Below are 19,196 nucleotides of genomic sequence, written 5' to 3'. Positions count from 1 at the left end.
TTTACTCTTGGGTCTTCGGAAGTTAAAGGCAATGGGAATTAGAAGGGCAGTTCTTAAAACTGATTCCCAGGTTATTTCTGGTCATATTTACAAGAGTTGTAAAGCAAGAGACCTGAAGCTTGAGAAATATTTAGACACGGTCCGAAGGATTGAGGCTTCTTTTGAAGGGTTTTCTGTCAAAAATATTTCTCGAGGAGAAAATGAACATGCTGATTTGCTAGCCAAGTCAGCAGCACAGGGGCTACCCTTACCTTCGGAAGTATTTTTCGAAACGATAAAAGCACCTTCGGTTGAACTTCTTGAAAGAGCAGTCCTCAATATATCTCCTGTTTATAGTGAAGACTGGAGAACTGAGATCATCTCTTTCCTTCAGGGTAACTTTCTTTCAGATGACAAAGCTTATAATAGGAGGATAGAGGCAAGAGCTCGACCATATGTTATAATAGAAGGGGAGTTGTACAAGCATGGGGTCTGTTCTCCATTACTCAATTGTTTATCCAGAGCCGAAGGTATAGAATTGATGAAGGAAATACATGCAGGCCTGTGTGGATCTCACATTGGATCTAGGCCTTTGCTTGGAAAAGTTTTTCGTCAAGGATTTTATTGGCCAAAGGTAGCTTCGGATGCAGCGGAATTAGTCCAAAAGTGCGAAGGTTGTCAGAAATGTGCAAGAGATCAAAAACAACATTCGTCTCTAACCCAGTTAATACAACCCACTTGGCCATTGCAAAGGTGGGGTCTTGATTTGTTAGGTCCGCTACCACCAGCACAAGGAAACTTAAGATATGTTGTAGTGGCAGTGGAATATTTTTCTAAGTGGATTGAGGCAAAGCCTTTAGCCACAATTACTTCGGTCACTATTCAAAAGTTTTTCTGGCAAAATATTGTCTGTCGCTTCGGAGTGCCGAAGGCTATTACCGTGGATAATGGAACACAGTTTGATTCCGAAGCTTTCAGAGAATTTTGTGAACAAATTGGCACGAAGATCCATTTTGCATCAGTTCGGCATCCAGAGTCAAATGGACTTGTTGAAATGGCTAATGGCATCATAATGATAGGAATAATGAAGTTAATCTTCAATCAGCCCAGGGGAAGTGGCCAGACGAATTAATCAAAGTGATGTGGAGCCATAACACAACAATATCAAGATCAACAGGTTTTACACCATTCAAATTATTGTTTGGTGACGAAGCAATAACTCCGGAAGAAGCCAAAGCAGAATCAATAAGAATAGTAGCTTCGGCAGAAGACGAAGCAGAAGCTGATTACTCTATGGAAAAAGATGCTATAGAAGGGATCAGGCTTCAAGCTGTGGAAAACATCAATAAATATCAAGCTGAAACAATAAAATGGCGTGATAGAAAGGTTCGGATAAAGAACATTGAACCAGAATATTTGGTGCTTCGAAGAGTAGCCAACCCAAAGACAGTAGGCAAGTTACAGCTGAAGTGGGAAGGACCTTTTCTGGTAGTATCTTCGTCAAGACCCGGTTCCTACAGATTGAAGGATATGGACGACAACGACATTCCTAGATCATGGAATGCGGATGAGCTTCGGCGATATTATGTTTAGCTTGATGTAAGTTTTTATATTCTTTCTTGTGGCACCCTTTTCCTTTCCAAAGGGGGAGAAAGGTTTTTAATGGGGCCACAGCATGTAATTTTTCTTTTTCTTATTTCAATCCTATAAGAGTAATATCTCCCAAAGATGTAAATGTAAAAGCTGAGAACGCACCATCGAGTGCAAAGGAAAAAGAAAAGAAAACAGGGAGAAGCTCCTAAGGGAATGCAGAGCTTACAACGAAAAATAAACGCTGATTCCGCCGAAGTAAAAGGCGAAGAAGCTCCTAAGGGAGGCTTACAGCGAAAAATAAACGCTGATTCCGCCGAAGTAAAAGGCGAAGAAGCTCCTAAGGGAGGCTTACAGCGAAAAGTCAGCGTTGATACACCGAAAAGTAAACGGTGAAGCCAAAAAATAAGCGGCAAAAAGATTTGAGTCATTCCTAAGGGAATGAAGGCTATGATTATGGTTTTGAATATATATTCGGATATTCATTTGCACGATACATTACATCATGACATTTGCATTCATAAACATTCATTTAGACATACATAGGATCATTATCATCATATCATAAAGAAAAGGCAGATGCTTCGGCTATGAGGATAAAGCTTCGGAAAAAGAAGAAATTTTCATGCTTCGATGTGTACGAAAAGAAGGGAAGGTGTTTTTCGCCTTTGGCTCAAAAATAAAATTCCGTCCACAGCAAAGCAGATTGTACATGGATGAAGGGGAAAAGATATAATACAAGGTATGCACAAATTTACATAAGTTTCTTTACAATTATATTACAAAAATTTCTCTAGACTCTATGCAGAAAAGTCTTTCGGAGCATCTGTTAAGCTTCAGCTCGTCATTCTTCAGCTTCATCATCCTACACGTATTAAAACGGAATGAGAAAGGCACAGGATTCAAGGAGAAGGTAAAAGTAACAAGTATAAGTTTGTCACTGGCTTAAGGTGGCTCCGAGCTTCGTCACCAGCCATTTTTCGCCCGCCGTTTATCCAAATCTGGGTCATAAATCTGTTCCCTATGCTTCGCGCTAGGCTGGGGATGTCAACCAAATCTGTCGGTGATAAACTGAAGTTTGGCCTATTTACAATTTTCCCGTGCGTGCAGCCAGCCTTCACGAAAGCAGTAGTCGTGCCTCGAGAAGCTAACAGGGCGCAGAAATCGGCATGCCTAGCGATAACTTTGTCAAGCGCATCAACTTCGCCCTTAATGTATTCAAAGGTGCTTGGCAGGTTTTCGACTGAAGGTGTAAATTTATCAGAGCTGGCTCCAATTGAGTAAAACACATCCTTCAGCCGCTGCACGCATCGGTTGCCAAAATCTAAGCATTTTTCCTGAAGCTCCTTCAATAATTTCTGCAAATTTGAATTTTTCTCAATTTCGGTCTTCAGACTTGTTTCAAGATTCTTCTTTTCTTGCTCAGATTTTTCTGATTTTATAAGTAATTCGTTGTTCAATTTGTCAATTTCGGCTTGAGCTTCAGCCAGTGAACCTTCCACACAGTGGATGACGAGGTCTTTCTTTTCCAAGGCAGCTTCGTGATCTTTAACTTTGTTTTTAAGATCTTGAATGACGGAGTCCTTTTTCTTCAAAGCAGCTTCGTAACTTTTGGCTTTGCTTTCTAGATCTTTGATGGTAGCTTCGTTTTTGCATCCTCAGCACCTTACTTAGCAATATACTCTACCAAATCAACCTTCGTCAGAAAACATCTTAATTTTAAAAAAATAAAAAGTTGAGAGTTTTTACCTTGAAATTAGCATAGAGCAGGCTACCGGCGATATGCTGTCGCTGGTACCTGCAGAGGTCCGCTTCAATCTTCGGCAGACCAACGCTCTTTGAGAAGGTCCTAACAATCTTGGCCTCGGTTCGATTCCGAAGGCATCTTAGTTTCCCTTCGTTGACTCCGCCAAACAGCAGATATCCTGGTTTGTATCCACAAGATATAGCATATATTTTTAGCTCTTCTTTCTCAGCCTCTGATAATTCTTGTCCAAGTATATCTTGAAAATTAAAGTTCTCTTCTTCCAAAGTGTCTTCAATTTGCTCTTTTCCTTTCTCAATTGCCATGTCCACCGCGGCCGCAGTAGCTTCTTCTTTAGCCATTTTCAGAAGTATATTGTCAATATCACCAAGTGTGGTTTCTAGATTAGGATCTTCGGTGGTCTCGGCTTCGACTCCGGTGGCTTCGGCTCAAGTGGTTGCTCCAGTAGTTGTGGTTTCGGCAGTAACAACGCTTTCAATAAATGGTATTTTTGATGCCGATGTCAGTGGTGGTGTCTGGTGAATGACATCGGCCACTTGGATAATTCTCTGTTTTTTCGGCTTAGCGGGACTTTCTGTTGCCGAAGGTTCTTTTCCTTCTGAAAAAACTTCGTCAGTTCTGGCGCCAGCGGACTTAGCTTGATAGGCAAAGGTTCAGTCATTACCTTTAGAATCTCTTCCACTTCAGCAGCAGAAGGTGTTGCAGGAGCTTCCTCCTCTCGGGCTGGCGTCTTCGGTTTTGGGGATGTAGCTTTTCTTTTCTTTGGTGCAGCTGCCTTCGGCTCAGGGCTCAGTTTCCTTTTCTCAGAAATTTCTTTGTCCTTTTTAGCCAATTTGGTGCCTTCTTTATCAAGGGCGCTGGCAATTCTTTTTCTTTTCTAGCCTTCGGCATTTCCGCTCAGTTGCTCATAATCAGGGTAATCAAAATTCAAGGCGTCCAGCACCCGATTTAATCTTCGTTTCGGACGAGTGCCGAAGGCTGCATTCATTAACTGATCTTCTTTCTTAGAGTAGTTGCCGAGGATCTCGTTGCACATAATCTCAATTGTGTCCAACCACTCCTGGCAGGGTGCTTTAAAGTGTTTCTTAAACTTGTAGTGATAAGGCAATCGAACAAGTTCTCCCTTCTTCTTTTCTCCCTCTAGCTTCGGCATCTCCCACTCCCTCAGTGTTGGGAACACTTTAAAAGCCAAAAATTCCTGCACTAAGTCTCTAGTGCCAATATGATCTGAAATCACTCGAAATTCAGCCAAAGCAATCTGACTCGGGCTCCCCATTATCATGTTGCATCGGGGCCTTGTCTCTCCGAAGGTCAGTTCTAGCGGACTCTGAACCAATTTATCTTCATCTTCATCAACTTTAACATAAAACCATTCGGATTTCCATTCGGCTGGCCATTTGCTTCGGTAGCTTATCACTGGAAACTTCGTAGTCTTGCGATAAGCAAAGTTGTAGCAGCCAAAATTTTCGTGCAGACCATCTCCTCTGGCTTTAGTCTGGTAGTGTAATTCATGAACTCGGCAGAAACCCTCACCGAACGGTTCCACCCCCTGGCTACGAAGGGCCCAAATGTAAACACTTAACCTAACAATAGCATTAGGGGTTAGCTGATGAAGGTAAATCCCAAACTTCTTTAGTACAATAGCAATCATCTTGTTTAGGGGGAACCTTAGACCAGCTTTAAGAAAACTTTTGAAGACTACTACATCGTCCTTTCCTGGCTTTGGGATAGTTTCCTCTCCACCAAAACGAATTAATTCCTTCTTGGCCTCACTAAAATAACCCATCTTCACCATTTTAGGAAGATCAGCTTCAGAAATGGTGGACTTTCCAAAGTCCAGATGACTAGGTTTACTTGGCACCCCGCAGCTGTACTCATCTTCGGAACCAACTTCTTTGACATCAACTTGTGTTGCTTCAGCAGCAGGTGTGTCCTCTGATGAAACCAGCCCAGAACGCCTCATTGCTTTGGAAATCGGAACAGTTTCAGTGGCTTCGGTCTCATCTCCATCACGCTCAACCCTGGCAGTGGAGCGTACTCTGGCCATTTGATTATAAATTTCTTGGAATTTTTTTGGAAATTAATAACCTTTTTTCCGAAGCTCTTCTTGTGACAAAGCAGAATCCAAAGTGGTGCTTCGTTCGAATGCAAAAGTCAAGCTTCGGCTATGGTTAAATTTTTGGCAGCAAAACAGTGCAATAGCAATGAATGTTGTGGTAACTTCACACCTACCCGTCTGTTTATATAGTGCTGCAGGTAAGAAGGTGAATCGTAAAAGTCTTTTACACCGGACAAACAGTCGCTCGCATCCACTGAACGGTGGGCCACAAAACCCGAGAAGGTGAACCTGCATGGTGGGACCGCTTCGCGCTCGGAAATTGTATCGTTTCCCGGCAACGAGCTCAGGGAAGGTGTTTTTCGGACCTTCGGGTTTCCGAAGCCTAAGAGACTTTTTTCACGGATCAAGCTCATTACGAAAAACGATCTAGCACCGCGAAGGGGCTACTGTTGGGACCATTCTTCGTCGCCGAAGGTCCTGCAGGAAGAAACACCTTCGGCAAAACCTGTTTATACGTAACACCGAAGCTACCGCTCATGAAGCTTCGATATTTTAGCATATCCGAAGGTGAAGGGTCGAACCGACTTAAAGATGGAATGACTTTTTAGTCCATAAGGGTCTGAGTCATAATTGTAATCTTTTGTAAGGGGTATGATTGTAATTTCTTATAGGTTGTGTCCTGTGCCTATAAATAGTGAACAGTACTCCTCTATTGTTCATGCAATCCTGTAATTGCAAACGCATTACTCTGGAATTATTGTTCTTTGTCAAGACAAAGGTATAAATGTAACCAAGCATCATGTTATAATATCTCAATTCATATTATAAAATGAGCAAATGATGTTATTCATTCTTAATATTCTTTAAACGTTTTATACTTTATATTTTATTTTGCATTATTTTACTTCTGATTACGAAGGTAGAACCTTCGTAATTCTTCATCCATGACCTTCGTTCGAAGTTCATTAAATCCTCAGGGAAATAATGCTTCAGCGGACAAAGGGCTTTGATATTTAACATTTTATGTTGCCTTGTTCTTAATTCATAGCATTTGAGAACAAGTCCCCAACACTATAGAAATTTTTTGATCTTCAGTGGTACTTTCAAACTCCATATTAGCTTATGATGAAACACATTCCCATTGTTAATCACAACCTTATACATAGATTGAACCGTGAACACACCCGTGGGATTTAGATTCCATCTAATCAAATCCTTCCCTTCAAACAATTGAACTTGAAGAAGGCGTGACACTAGATTATTCCATAAGATCAAGTTATGCCCCCCTAATGCCCTACGAAAGGAAAAATTTAAAGGAATAGTACTAAACACTTTTGCCACAGTATCACTTTTCCTATGAACAATCTGATATAAGGATGGATATTGCTGCATGAAAGATAAATTTCCTATCCATTTATCCTCCCAGAACCTAACTTGCTCCTCTTTATTAACCATCAAGGTTCCCATATTTAGAAATAAATCATTTACTTTCATCAACCCTATCCAAAAGTGAGTCACCAGGTTTGGCCACAATTTTTGTCAGAGTATGTCTTTTAAGGTACTTATTTCTGAGTAAAGTTTGCCAAAGACCTTCCTCGTTAAAAAGCTTAAATAACCATTTGCTTAGAAAACATTTATTTTGTATATCAATGTTCTTTATTCCTAACCCCCTTGATCTTTGGGTAGACATAGGATATCCCATTTGGCTAGTCTGTACTTCTTTTTATGGTTGTCACCCTTCCAAAAGAATCTAGAGCGAAAATAATCCATTCTTTCAAGTACTCTCGGAACTTCAAAGAATGCAATCATAAAAATTACTAAACTTGTGAGAACATAGTTTATCAATACTAGTCTCGCCCTGCTCACATCATTTTTCCTTTCCATCTAATAAGCTTCTTCTCGACCTTAGCTCGGATATTTTTCCAATCATTATTATTTAACTTTCTAAAATGCATGGGGATACCTAAGTATTTGAATGGATAATCCCATGTCCTGCACCCAAAGAGCTGAACATACTGGTGCTCCACTTCTTTAGCCTGGTTAAAACAGAAAAGTTCGCTCTTGTGATAGTTGATCTTAAACCTAGACACTTGTTCAAAGGCAAGAAGCAACAACTTTAGATTTTGAGCTTTCTCTAAATTATGTTCCAAGAAAACTAGCGTATAATCAGCATATTGAAGTACTACAAACCACCATCAACTAAATGTGGAATAAGAACATCTACTTGATTGTCCTCTTTTGCTCTTTTAATTAAGATAGCTAGCATGTCCACTACAATATTAAATAAGATAGGAGAGAGAGGATCTCCATGTCTTAAACCTTTTTTCGTGTGGAAGTTAGGACCAACATGATCATTTACTTTTATTCCAACATGCCCCCCCCCCCCCCGTCGTGATCATACCTATCCACGAGAACCACTTATCTGAAAACCTCTTCATGCAAAGGACCTGCTGGACAAAATTCCAACCTACTTAGTCATATGTTTTTTTCAAAATCAATTTTAAGAAAAACCCCACTTTTCTTCTTTCCATGAAGCTCGTGAACTGTCTCATGCAAAACCACTACTCCTTCCATAATATTCCTTCCTGGAATAAAAGTCGTCTATGTAGGACTAATCATTTTGTTGGCAACCACTGTAATTCTATTCGTAAGAACTTTTGTAAATTTTAAACCTTACATTCAGTAAACAAATAGGTCTGTACTGCTGAATTGTTATCCGCATCCTTACATTTTGGCAACAAGATTATTATACCAAAATTTGGGCTGAAAATTGGTAGATCCCATTTATGAAATTCAACATAGAGAGACATCAGATCATATTTAATGACTGACCAGAAGACTTGATAGAACTCCGTGGGGAATCCATCCGGACCCAGAAACTTATTATGTTCCATCAGAAAAATAGCATGCCTTACTTCTTCTTCATTAAAGCAGGTGATGAGAGCAACATTTTCCTCTTGTGATACTTGAGGGATATCGTGTGTAATAGACTCATCCAGAGTAACATTAGTTACATTAGATGGCCCAAACAGACTCTTATAGTATGAAGTGTTGTGCTTTTTTAGGGCCTCATCCTCTTCAATAACATTATTTCCATCTATCAACTTAAAGATCCTTGATTTCCTATGTTTTCCATTGGGGTTTTTTTAGGGCCTCATCCCCTTCAATAACATTATTTCCATCTATCAACTTAAAGATCCTTGATTTCCTATGTTTTCCATTGGCAATCAATTGGAAATATTTGGTATTTGCATCTCCTTCCAACAGATTCTTTGATTTAGCCCTCTGGTACCATTAAATCTCCTCTTCCCTGGACATATGAGCAAGCCTATTCTGCATAGCTCGTTTCAAGTCTAATTTCTGGGCTATTAAACACTCCCGTTCAGATTTTTTATCCAAGTCATTAAGTTTATCAAGGATTACCTTCTTTTCCTTTTTGTATTTTCCACTCATCTTCTTCTCTCCAACCCCTAAGGTGCTGACTAACATGTCTTATCTTTGCCCACCATTTCTCCATTGGCGAACTGCCCCCATTCTTATTTGTCCAGATCACCTTCACCATATCATAAAAACCATCCCGCAACAACCATCCTAACTCCAATTTGAAAGGACTATTCTGATTACCCTTTCTCGTTTCACCCATGTGCAAAAGAAGAGGAGTATGATCCGAGACATCTCTACTAAGGGCTACCAATGTGGATAAAGGGTACTTCTCATCCCATTCCATGCCTAGTTTGAGGCTTTGTGCCCCTGGTTTCGGCCCAATATTCTTATAGTGCCCAACCTTTTGGTTTTCGAATTTTGAGAGAGCCTCCTTCGTATCTCCAACACAATCGCCAGTGAACGCGCTTCTCCAGTAATCACGCCTCAGAAAAGGCGAAAACGGCCCAACGTTCTTACAGCTTCGAACCTTCTGATTTTCGAAATTTGAAAGAGACTGTGTCGTATCTCTGACAACTCCGCCGGTGAACGCGCTAAATGGATGAACTCGCTCGAGAAACCGCGATGCAGACTTGCTTCTTTCACGAGAACACGGATCGACATGGATCGCTTTGTCCAACGCCGCCGCGAAAGTCATCTTAGACACTCTTGGTTTTGGCAATGGACCGCGCCACGGCGAACCCCCCTTTGCATGAATCTTGGGTTTTGCGTGTTCAATATGATCAATGGACTTGTTGATCCCACTGTCTACATGGTTTTCCGCCTCAACCGACTCATCCCACTGTCTACACGGATCGACATGTAATTCTAATTCTATTGTTTGGATATCACTGAATTGGAGCTTGAAATGTGTGGTTCAATTCTACTCAATATAGAGGAGTGATGCTCTATATTGGAGTGATGCTCTATATTGGGAGAGGGAGTTTCTAGTTATCGTCCAATTCTAGGGAATTGAGTCTCTGATTCCAAATCTTAATTCCATATGCAACCAAACAATAGAACTCTGGAAAACTGATTCCAATTCCTAATTTTGTGCTCCAATATCTATATACAAACGGGTAAATGATTTCACCCCAAATTATTGACTGCAATTCAAGGGGCAAGTTTATGTACAGAACAAATCCTTTCCAAATACCAACCATGTACACCAAACCAATTTATACCCCAGGACTTCTAGCCCCATGTCTGCTATATAGAATACTGAAGAAAATGGAAGTACCAGCTGCAGGAACAAACTAAAAAAATGGACAGCTTACATTCACCTAATATTTTGACAATTATAGCTAGACATGTGTCATGATCAGGATGCATCACAGGAGTTGCTCAGAGAAGGATTTTATTGTCCTGGACCTGGATGGCCGGCTGAATCTATTTGGAGGCGCCACAGTTGGGGAGCTGTTCAGCATGTCAGCAATGGGTGGCACGAGGATCTGAGAGCGCTGCAGCATGTCAACCATGGATGGCGTCTGGTAGGTATGAATAGTGGTAGTGATCTCTGTTGAGTCCCCTCGTGCAGTTGCTCTCTGCCATGAGTGTGAGCTCAGGCCTGCCAGCATGAAAGCTCTGCCTGACTCCTCGTACCTCCGCCGGTTCTCCACTCTCTGCTGCATCTCCCTCAGCTCCGCCATCAATGCCAGGAACTGGTCGTCTGAAGATTGTGCTGCTTGTGCTTCCAGTATCCTCCTACGGGCTTCCAGGATTGCCACGGCCTGAGAGAAAGCACCTACCTCCGCTGCAGCCCGTGCGGCAGACATGTCCTCTGTGGCCTGAACACGGTGCCACTCACGCTCAACCTCAGGAGACATTTTGCAGTCCACGCGATGTTCAGGGCGCTGAATCCTTACTTCCTCACCATGTACTTCGATGTTCTCCGTAGTGATAGCGTCATGATACATGCAGCTTGGTTTGATCAGCACAGTCTGTCCCTGTGCAGCTGGGACATGTAGAGTGACCAGAAACCCCCTCTCTTCATCTGCATACAGATCACCGATATCAACTGAACCGCCGCGTCCATCTTCAGCAACTTGACTTGTATACCCGCCAGACTTGATGGAAGTCAGTAGCACACCATTGTCGACACACTCAATGCCCAACCTCACCTCCTTAACCACAACACTAAGAAGGCCACCAATACACTGGGCAAATCCATCTTGGATTGAGCCTTCAGCATCGATGAATGAAAATGTGCCACTGGAGATCTCAGCAATAGCATGCATGGCAGCAGAATCATGATCTGAGCCGAAACCAAAGGTGTGGATCTGTACATGCTGGCATGTTCCAGGAAGGATTGAAGGTGGGACAACGGCACTGTAATCTTGCAGATTCCTGTCAGAAGGGAGTGTATATGTGTCTTGACCGTCAGAGAGAAGAATGATACTGCAAACAGAATTCTTCAACCGACGGTCCTCAATCACTTTAGCAGCCTTCTTTAGCCCATCAGCAATGTTTGTGCCACCACTTGCAACAAGGGAACTGACAGCTTGCAATGCTTGCTGCCTGCCAGATAATGTCATTCGCCGAAGAGGGAAGAGTCTGCGTGCTGTAGATGAGAAAGCAACGACAGACAGGCGGTCGTTGGGTCCAAGGGTTTGGATGACAAAGCTCATGGCATTCTTCAGAAGTGCAATTTTGGTCCCTGCCATGCTACCACTGACATCAAGCACGGTGACGAGGTCAAGAGGTGCACGGGAGCTCGCTGAGTGTGAAGATTTTGGAGCCCTGAGATGGATCAAGATAGCAAAGATCTCCTTGGTCGTTGATTGTTCAATAGCTGGAACTTCTGAATATGCCTTGATTTTAACTGAACCAGCGACTGCATTATGTTCACTGATATTATCAGACTGAAGATCTATGTGCTCATCATCATTGAAAACGCCTGCCTCCAGAGTACGGAAGAAAGGAAGGTGCTCCTGCAGGTTTCCGCTGTATGTATGGGAAAGCCTGCGGACAACAGCCATGTGCCCTTCATCCTGGGGCCAATTTAATGGGTTAACTCTAGCTCGTCCATAACTGGCATCTGCAGGTTGAGCGCCTGGGAGTTCTTTCCACTTAGCACGGCATATCGGGCAGATGAGGTTGCCATGCTTGATATTTGAAGAAATGCAATGAAAATGGAACTTGTGGGAGCATTCAGCAGTGAACAAGGCATGACCCTGCCCTGATCTCATGCCACCAAGGCAAATGGCACATGTCTTCTGAAATCAAGAAAGTTGAAGAAAGGTCACATGTCTACTAGCAGAACTTGCAAACTTAACGATTAGCAACAACAAAAAAACATACACTCTGCTCTGACTTGTGAAGTATTTCCTTCATATCTAACCACATCACAGCACTTAAACATAAAAAGGGTACTTTCAGCCTTTCAGGAATTCACAACGACACTAAAGCACACGCAAAATGCAAGCAATGCAGATTTTTAGAAAATTCCGTGGGAACTGCAAAGACGACCTGAAAATGGATTTTATACGTCCAAGTTAAAAAGGTTGTGAAACACAAGTTTGAGAACCACAAGTTGCACATCCTGATGCCACCACAGGGAGGCCTGATTGCTAGTAAAACATGCCCTACAAGTGAAGTATGCTCAACAATAGCTGGCTAATGGTTAACATGGTTGATAATCTTTTTTTCTTGAACAGGCATGCTAGCTGTTCATCTTTCCAAATAAATAAAACTAGATTGGCATAAAAATATTTTTTTAAAAGAACAGGAGATGCAAACCCCTACTGATTATTATTAACAATAAGTGCATGTAACAATATAAAAAAAAATTCCCTGTTTCATATATTAAGGATCATGGAGACCTGCTTGCTAGTAAAACATGCCCTACAAGTGAAGTATGCTCAACAATAGCTGGCTAATGCTTATCATGGTTGATAATCCTTTTTTTTTCTTGAACAGGCAGGCTAGCTGTTCATCGTTCCAAATAAAGAAAACTAGATTGGCATAAAAATATATTTTTTAAAAAAAAGAATAGGAGATGCAAACCCCTACTGATTATTATCTGTTATAAGTACATGTGACAATATAAAAATCCATTTCCCTATTTCATATATTAAGGATCAGAAGCAAACTATTCTCTACAGGTCAATGAAACCAGCGAGACCTGCTGGGATGCTACTGAAGAGCTCCAACCACCAGGATGGAGACCTGTTTGCCCCACGAGTACATATCGGAATATCCTCTAGTTGCAAGTTTTACTTTTCCTAGCAGTTGAGGGTCAAATAAGATGCCCTGCACCAACCAACCAAGCAAGCAGACCACATTCCTTTTCAGTAAAACAGTATGAGCCAGAAAACGGTTTCTACGAGGGGGAAGAAACTAGGGGAAACCCTTTACAGCCACATGGCACGTGAATCAACCGAAACATGTTAGCTTATGGTTTTAGAAATTGTACCACAAGACTTTGCATGCACTCATGCAGCTTTCTTCAGAGAATCAGAGTCTAACAAACTTGCATGAAACATGTAGCATGGTAAGACGAGCGGCTATATATCTGATTTCTAGTGAGTAACCCACCCGGCAATTCGAATTTCTTCTATTTAGTAAGGGACCGTTTGGTTCCTTTTAGTCTCTAGACTAAAAGTACTCAGAATCTATTAAATGACTCACTAAATCAGTTTATTCCCTGTTTTAATCTTATCGTTTAATAATTTAGGGATTAAATGAGACTAAAATAAAGAAATTAATCTTTAGTCTCTCGATTCTCGAACCAAACGGGGGCTAAGTTTTTTTTGTTTCTTCTCCCCTTCCAAATTCCCGCCTGCTAGTGCTAGCTCTTCAGGAAAACCGTGGGAACGCCTACAGCTAACGAATCTAAACGAAAACGAGGGAGCATGCTAGCGTGTGCCATTTTGATCAACCTCCAAAGTTAATAGTAGTAGTCAACGGGGATGTTTGACGAGCACCAAACCAAAACCGCCATCTTTGTTGATTGGAATTTTACACGGCGATATTTCCCAAAATCCGGACGCAGTCCAACGGCAAAGCAGACATTTCTTCCGCATCTCCAGTTCTCCACACACACACACACACACACAATCCGGCACGCCACATGAATCGAGAAGAACAGGGAAGAAAAAGAGAAAAAAGAGAGAGAGAGGAAGATGAATGGTGAATCCCCACCTGCTGCGAGCTCCGGCTCCCAAAGCTCGTCAGCCGACGCACGGACACGGGGGCGGACTCCAGCTTGTCCTCGGCCACCGAAGACGGCGCCTCCACCACCGGCGGCGCGTCCTCGATGGCCAGCTGGCGCGCGGGCACGCCGACGCAGAGGCCGGTGGCGAGTGCGCGCTTCGCGCGGGCCCACGCCGCCGCCATTGGTCCTCGGGGCACGAACGGCGGGGCTCCTTTCGAGCGCACGAAATGCTGGCGCCTGCTCGGCCTCGGCGTCGGCGGAGGAATTGTTGGCTACGAGCGAGATCAGGAGAGCGGGGCTCGGGGCTGAATGGTTCTCGCCATCGCTGCGGGAGGCGGCGGAATTTGCGGTGGCCGCGGGGCGCGTGGCGTGCTGGCGCGGTTCGGTGTCGGGGTTTTGGTCGTCGCGGGAGAGCGAGCGAGAGCCGGAGAGGCCGTGGAGAGGAATATAAACGGAGAGGAAGAGAAGGGGGAGAGAGAGAGGTAGTGTGTGTTTCACAAATGATAACTTCCCGTTTTGTCCCTGGGAGTGGGAAAAGTATTGTGGACTACTTTTTTTCCCATCGACTTCAATTTCGGCATATTTGGATTCACCGGTTCTCATCTGACAATCAATCTAGTAGCATATCCAAAGCACGAAAAAAATAAATTCTGACCATAATTTAACTCGTAGTGGGTCTTGCAGACTGGACATTACTAACCGTATTTTAAACGCATAAGAATACATTCTGACCATAATTTCTTACCGTATGTTATCGTTTGGTAACAAGAAAAAACAACAGTACCATATCCAAAGCATTTCGATTATAGATATGGTGATGCAATATTGATGTCTTAAAAATAGTTTTGCTTGATTGTTTTTTTGAAAGGGAGAGGCAAAAGACTTGCCGCTCCAATATATTAGAAGGAGTAGAACTAACAGGAAATTACAAGAAACCAAGACGACTTACAAGACTAGAAGCGAACTCCTGAACAAATTTACTAAGCGGACCTACTAGCCAGCCAGGCCATGGAAACAACCAACTAAGGGCCTGTTTGGCATGGCTCCAGAACAAAACTCCAAGGAGGAGCTGGCCAGAGCATGCCAAACACCCTAACTCCAGAGTTGTAAACTCTATGGAGTTTTTGGAGCTGCAGTACAATTTTTTGGAGTACCTCTTTTGCTGCTCTGAAAACTCCAAAAAAGCAACCTAGTCATGGAGTTTTGAGTTATTTACCCGCCATTGCCACTGGTTATGAGAAACAATCTAAACTCTAGAGCAAAGCTGCTCCACCCAGAGTTTTAGAGTAGAGCTGCTCTGGGGTGGAGCAGAGTCATGCCAAACACACCCTAACTCTTTGACCACTAGCGCGACCTGCTCCGCTGATTTAAGCTGACTGTGAAAGATTCTATTGTTCCTCTCTAACCAAATGCTCCACCAAAAATAAATGATAAGGCCATCAAAGGATCTTCTCGAAGGCTTGTTGCACCTACTTCTCAAATTTCTCCACCAGTCGTACAACGAATCAGAGCCATAGATCCCCTTAAAGGACGAAAGATTCGCCCAAGACAAGATTATGTCCCACACCTCCCTGCTGAAGGGGCAGTCCTTGCAGAGATGAACCGTCGTTTCAAAGGTCGAATTACACAGACAACAAGAAGGATTGTGAGGCCATCCCCTTTTCTGAAGGTTCTCTGCTGTCAACACTCTATTGTGTAAAAGAGTCCAAGCGAAAAAGCGACACTTGGGTTCAGTTTTTGCTTTCCAAATGGAACAGATTTTCATTGTGCAGAAGTTTGTTGAGAACTGAATGTTATATGCGCTGCTTGCACTGTACTGACCATCAGTCGTCCATCTCCAAGAGATGGAATCCTCCAAGTTATTAAGTTCGTGCATGCTACTGATAGCCTGCCATAGGGTTACAAAATCTTTTATTTCGTCTTCTCGTATGCATGGCAGACATAGCTGAATCCAGCTATTGGCTCTAAGAGCATGAAAAACTGAGATGTTCTTCTTCCTTGCTTTCTTGAACAGAATTGGTGCTATATTCTTAGGCGCCTGACCATGGATCCAACTAGATTTCCAAAAACTTGTTGTTCTCCCATTACCAACGTTGACTACTGTGGATGCATTGAAAAGTTCTTCATCTATTTTGTCGCATGGCGATTGCAAACCAATCCACGCCTTATCCTGTTCTTCCAACGCATCCACAGTCATCTGATTCTTAAAGCCCTTGCGAAGCGTTCTAGGTTCAGAATGCCCAGTCCCCCCTTGTTCTTTGGCTGACATGTTGTAGACCAGTTGATCAAACAGTGACCTCCACTGCAAGCTTCAGGGTTGTTTCCTTTCCAAAGAAAGCCTCTTCTTATCTTATCAATTTTCTTTAGCAGCCATTTTTGAACTTGAAAAACCGTAAGATGATAAATCGGTTGGGCTGTTAATATTGATTTAACCAATGTTTCTTTGCCTGCTTTAGAGAGCAGTCTGCCTTTTCAACCGGCCAGTCTGTTGTTTATTTTTTCCAGTAGCGGTTGCAAGGAGATCCTTTTAATCTTCCTAAAGTGGAGGGGAAGACCAAGATACTTTCCAGGTAAGTTAGCATATTTACCCGGGAACACTTCGGCAAGATTTGACCAAAGCGACTGAGGATAACGAATTGGAAAGATTTCTGTTTTATCAAAATTTATCTTTAGCCCTGAACAACCTTCAAAGACTTCCAGAATCGTTTTGAGAACTTTGAGGTCCGACTTGTCTGCTCTCACAAACACCCCAGCATCATCTGCATATAGGGAACAACGAAGCTTTGCCCCTTTAGGCAGGACGCTTCCCAGTAGCCCAGCCTGAGCCGCCTTATCGATCATACGCTGGAGAGGGTCCATTGCTAAAATGAAAAGAAATGGAGAAAGGGGGTCCCCTTGTCGTACACCACGCCTGTGTTTAATTCTATTTGTCGGCTCTCCATTTATTATTATTTTGGAGGAAGATGAGCCCAGAATTAGAGCGATCCAGTCTCGCCACCTTTGGGAGAAACCAAGGGCCTTTAACACATCAAGGAGATAAGCCCAATTTATGGAGTCGAAGGCTTTGGAGATGTCAAGCTTGATGAAAAGCGCAGGCTGACCCCTCTTGTGCATCTTCATAATCACCCTTTGAACATATAAGAAGTTATCATGAATTGATCGCTTTTGGATGAAGGCATTTTGGGCAACAGATACAATTTCATTCATGCACGGTGCCAGTCTGTTTGCCAAAATTTTGGTGACGATCTTCATAAAGTTGTTTATTAGACTAATAGGTCTAAACTTATCGATGCTATCTGAGACCTCTTTTTTTGGGAGTAGAACAACACTTGCTTCATTAACTAGGTGGAGGTTTTTACATCTAAAATTGTAGAAATCGTTAATTGCAGCAGTGAGGTCTTCTTTAACCAAGGTCCAGCAACATTTATAGAAAAGGCCAATGAAACCATCCGGGCCAGGAGCTTTTTCTGAATGTAAACTCATGACCACATTCTTGATCTCCGACTCTTGCATCACGATGTCGAGCTCACCTAACGAAAAGGGGGAATAATCTAGAGCGGCCCACTGAACTACCTTATGTCTCATTCCAGTCTCTCCAAGAATCTCCTTGAAATGCTGATGAGCCTCTTGCAGTTTGTCTTGTTGGCTAGACAATAAAGTACCATTTCGAAGGAGAGATCTGATATAGTTCTTCTTTCTCCTATTGTTGGCTACCAGGTCAAAGAATTTCGTGTTGGCGTCTCCCATTCGCATCCATAACTGTCTGGAGTGTTGTCTCGCAGTTGCTTTTTGAATGGAAGCAAGACCAAGAATTTTGATTTTCAGTCTTCTCCTGAACTCCACTTCATCGTTGGAGAGCTGTCTATTTTCTTGCGCCTTCTCTAGGTGAGTAAGAGTGATCTGGATAATTGTCAGGCGGATCTTGACGCTCCCTACTGTTTTGAGTCTCCACATACTAAGGGCCTTAGCTGTGCGTGACATCTTGACATGCAGCCTCAGAATGGCATCTTGAGAGTTAACATCAGTAGACCAAGCTCGATTAACCACCTCCTTGAAATCGTCCAGCTTTGTCTAGAACGATTCAAATCTGAAGCCTTTGAAGAAACGAAATTGTGAACAACCTTGCATAATAATTGGGCAGTGGTCTGAAGTCATAGTGCAAAGGGACAGCAGATCTGCCGATGGGAAGAGCCCATGCCATTGAGTTGTCCCAAAGAATCTATCTATCCTGGTCATTGTAGGGTCCACTTGTTCATTTGACCAAGTAAAGGCTCTATCATTGAGCTCAAGCTCTAACAGATGCAAATCATCAATTGTATTGTTGAACTGACTCATAATTCTTCTATTGATTGATCCTTTATTTTTTTTTCTTGCTCTCCTTATCATGTTGAAGTCTCCCAGGATCGCCCATTCCGGACGCATCACATTTTGGATGTTTCGGAGCTCTGACAGAAAGCTCATTTTTTCAGTTTCTGGCTAGGGGCCGTAAACCCCGGTGAGGTCCCAGACCTCGTCCTCCACTCTCGAGCTAATCCTAACCGAGATCGAGTAGGTTGAAGCGCATGGAATGAGGTCCATCTCGAACAAATCTGCGTCAGAGGCCAAAAGAATTCCACCAGAGGCACCCTGCGAAGGGAGCTGAACTGTCTGGCAAGCCAGCTTGCATCCCACGGTTTCTTTCAGTAAGTCATTGGTCCAGTTCATGATTTTTGTCTCTTGGAGACAAACTATGGTTGCACCTGAGGACATAATTGTTTGTTTCACACTTGCACGTTTGGCCGGGTCATTTAAACCCCTCACATTCCAAGAGAAAATAGTGCAGTTGGAACACATTTAACTGGAATTACCACTTCCACTTGATAGACTAGAAGTACCAGGGACAGAACCGCAGACAGACACGGACTGCAACCAAACACCTAACAACTCCCAACACAGACAACACAGATTACAGACATAAAGCGCTCCCCACACAAACAGATTGGAGGATAGCCGATACAGAAGCACAGGACGCCCAGGCCAAAACAGCCATAACCACGCCACTTCAATTGGAACAGCTACAGACAGAACTAAAACACCCCACTGAGGGAACCAGGAACACCAGATCACATGCATCAAAGAAGAAAACTGCCACCACGAAGAGATCTCAGGCATCCCCCACAGCCCTGATGGTTGGGGAAGCAATGGGAGCCACCTTGCATCCCCTCCTCTTATGCCCTGTCTTTTCTATC

At 42.9% G+C, this 19,196-nt stretch overlaps 1 protein-coding gene across 2 annotated transcripts; it reads right to left on the bottom strand.

Moving 5' to 3' along the window:
- Positions 1 to 9,838: 9,838 nt before the first annotated feature.
- On the bottom strand, positions 9,839 to 14,454 carry LOC103631700 (Zinc finger (C3HC4-type RING finger) family protein). 2 transcript variants are annotated; one of them, XM_008652703.4, is made up of 2 exons: positions 13,956 to 14,454; positions 9,839 to 12,028 (listed from the first exon to the last, which is right to left on the bottom strand). In XM_008652703.4, exons 1-2 carry the CDS (start codon positions 14,148 to 14,150, stop codon positions 10,145 to 10,147), a joined length of 2,079 nt encoding a protein of 692 aa, XP_008650925.1. In that variant the 5' UTR covers positions 14,151 to 14,454; the 3' UTR covers positions 9,839 to 10,144. The 2 variants fall into 2 exon arrangements, with proteins under 2 accessions (XP_008650925.1, XP_008650929.1); XM_008652707.4 differs by having other exon boundaries at positions 9,880 to 12,025; positions 13,956 to 14,385.
- Positions 14,455 to 19,196: the final 4,742 nt, after the last annotated feature.

The sequence above is a fragment of the Zea mays genome, chromosome 1 (assembly GCF_902167145.1).
Source record: "Zea mays cultivar B73 chromosome 1, Zm-B73-REFERENCE-NAM-5.0, whole genome shotgun sequence".
Classification (NCBI taxonomy): Eukaryota; Viridiplantae; Streptophyta; class Magnoliopsida; order Poales; family Poaceae; genus Zea; species Zea mays.
This window is presented reverse-complemented; position numbering and strand designations above follow the sequence as displayed.

Excerpts from the sequence above, each read along its gene's own strand:
- LOC103631700 (XM_008652703.4), bottom strand. The coding sequence starts at position 14,150 with ATGGCGGCGGCGTGGGCCCGCGCGAAGCGCGCACTCGCCACCGGCCTC. Across the intron at positions 12,029-13,955 it reads GGAGCCGGAGCTCGCAGCAG|AAGACATGTGCCATTTGCCT; the intron begins GTGGGGATTCAC and ends TCTTGATTTCAG.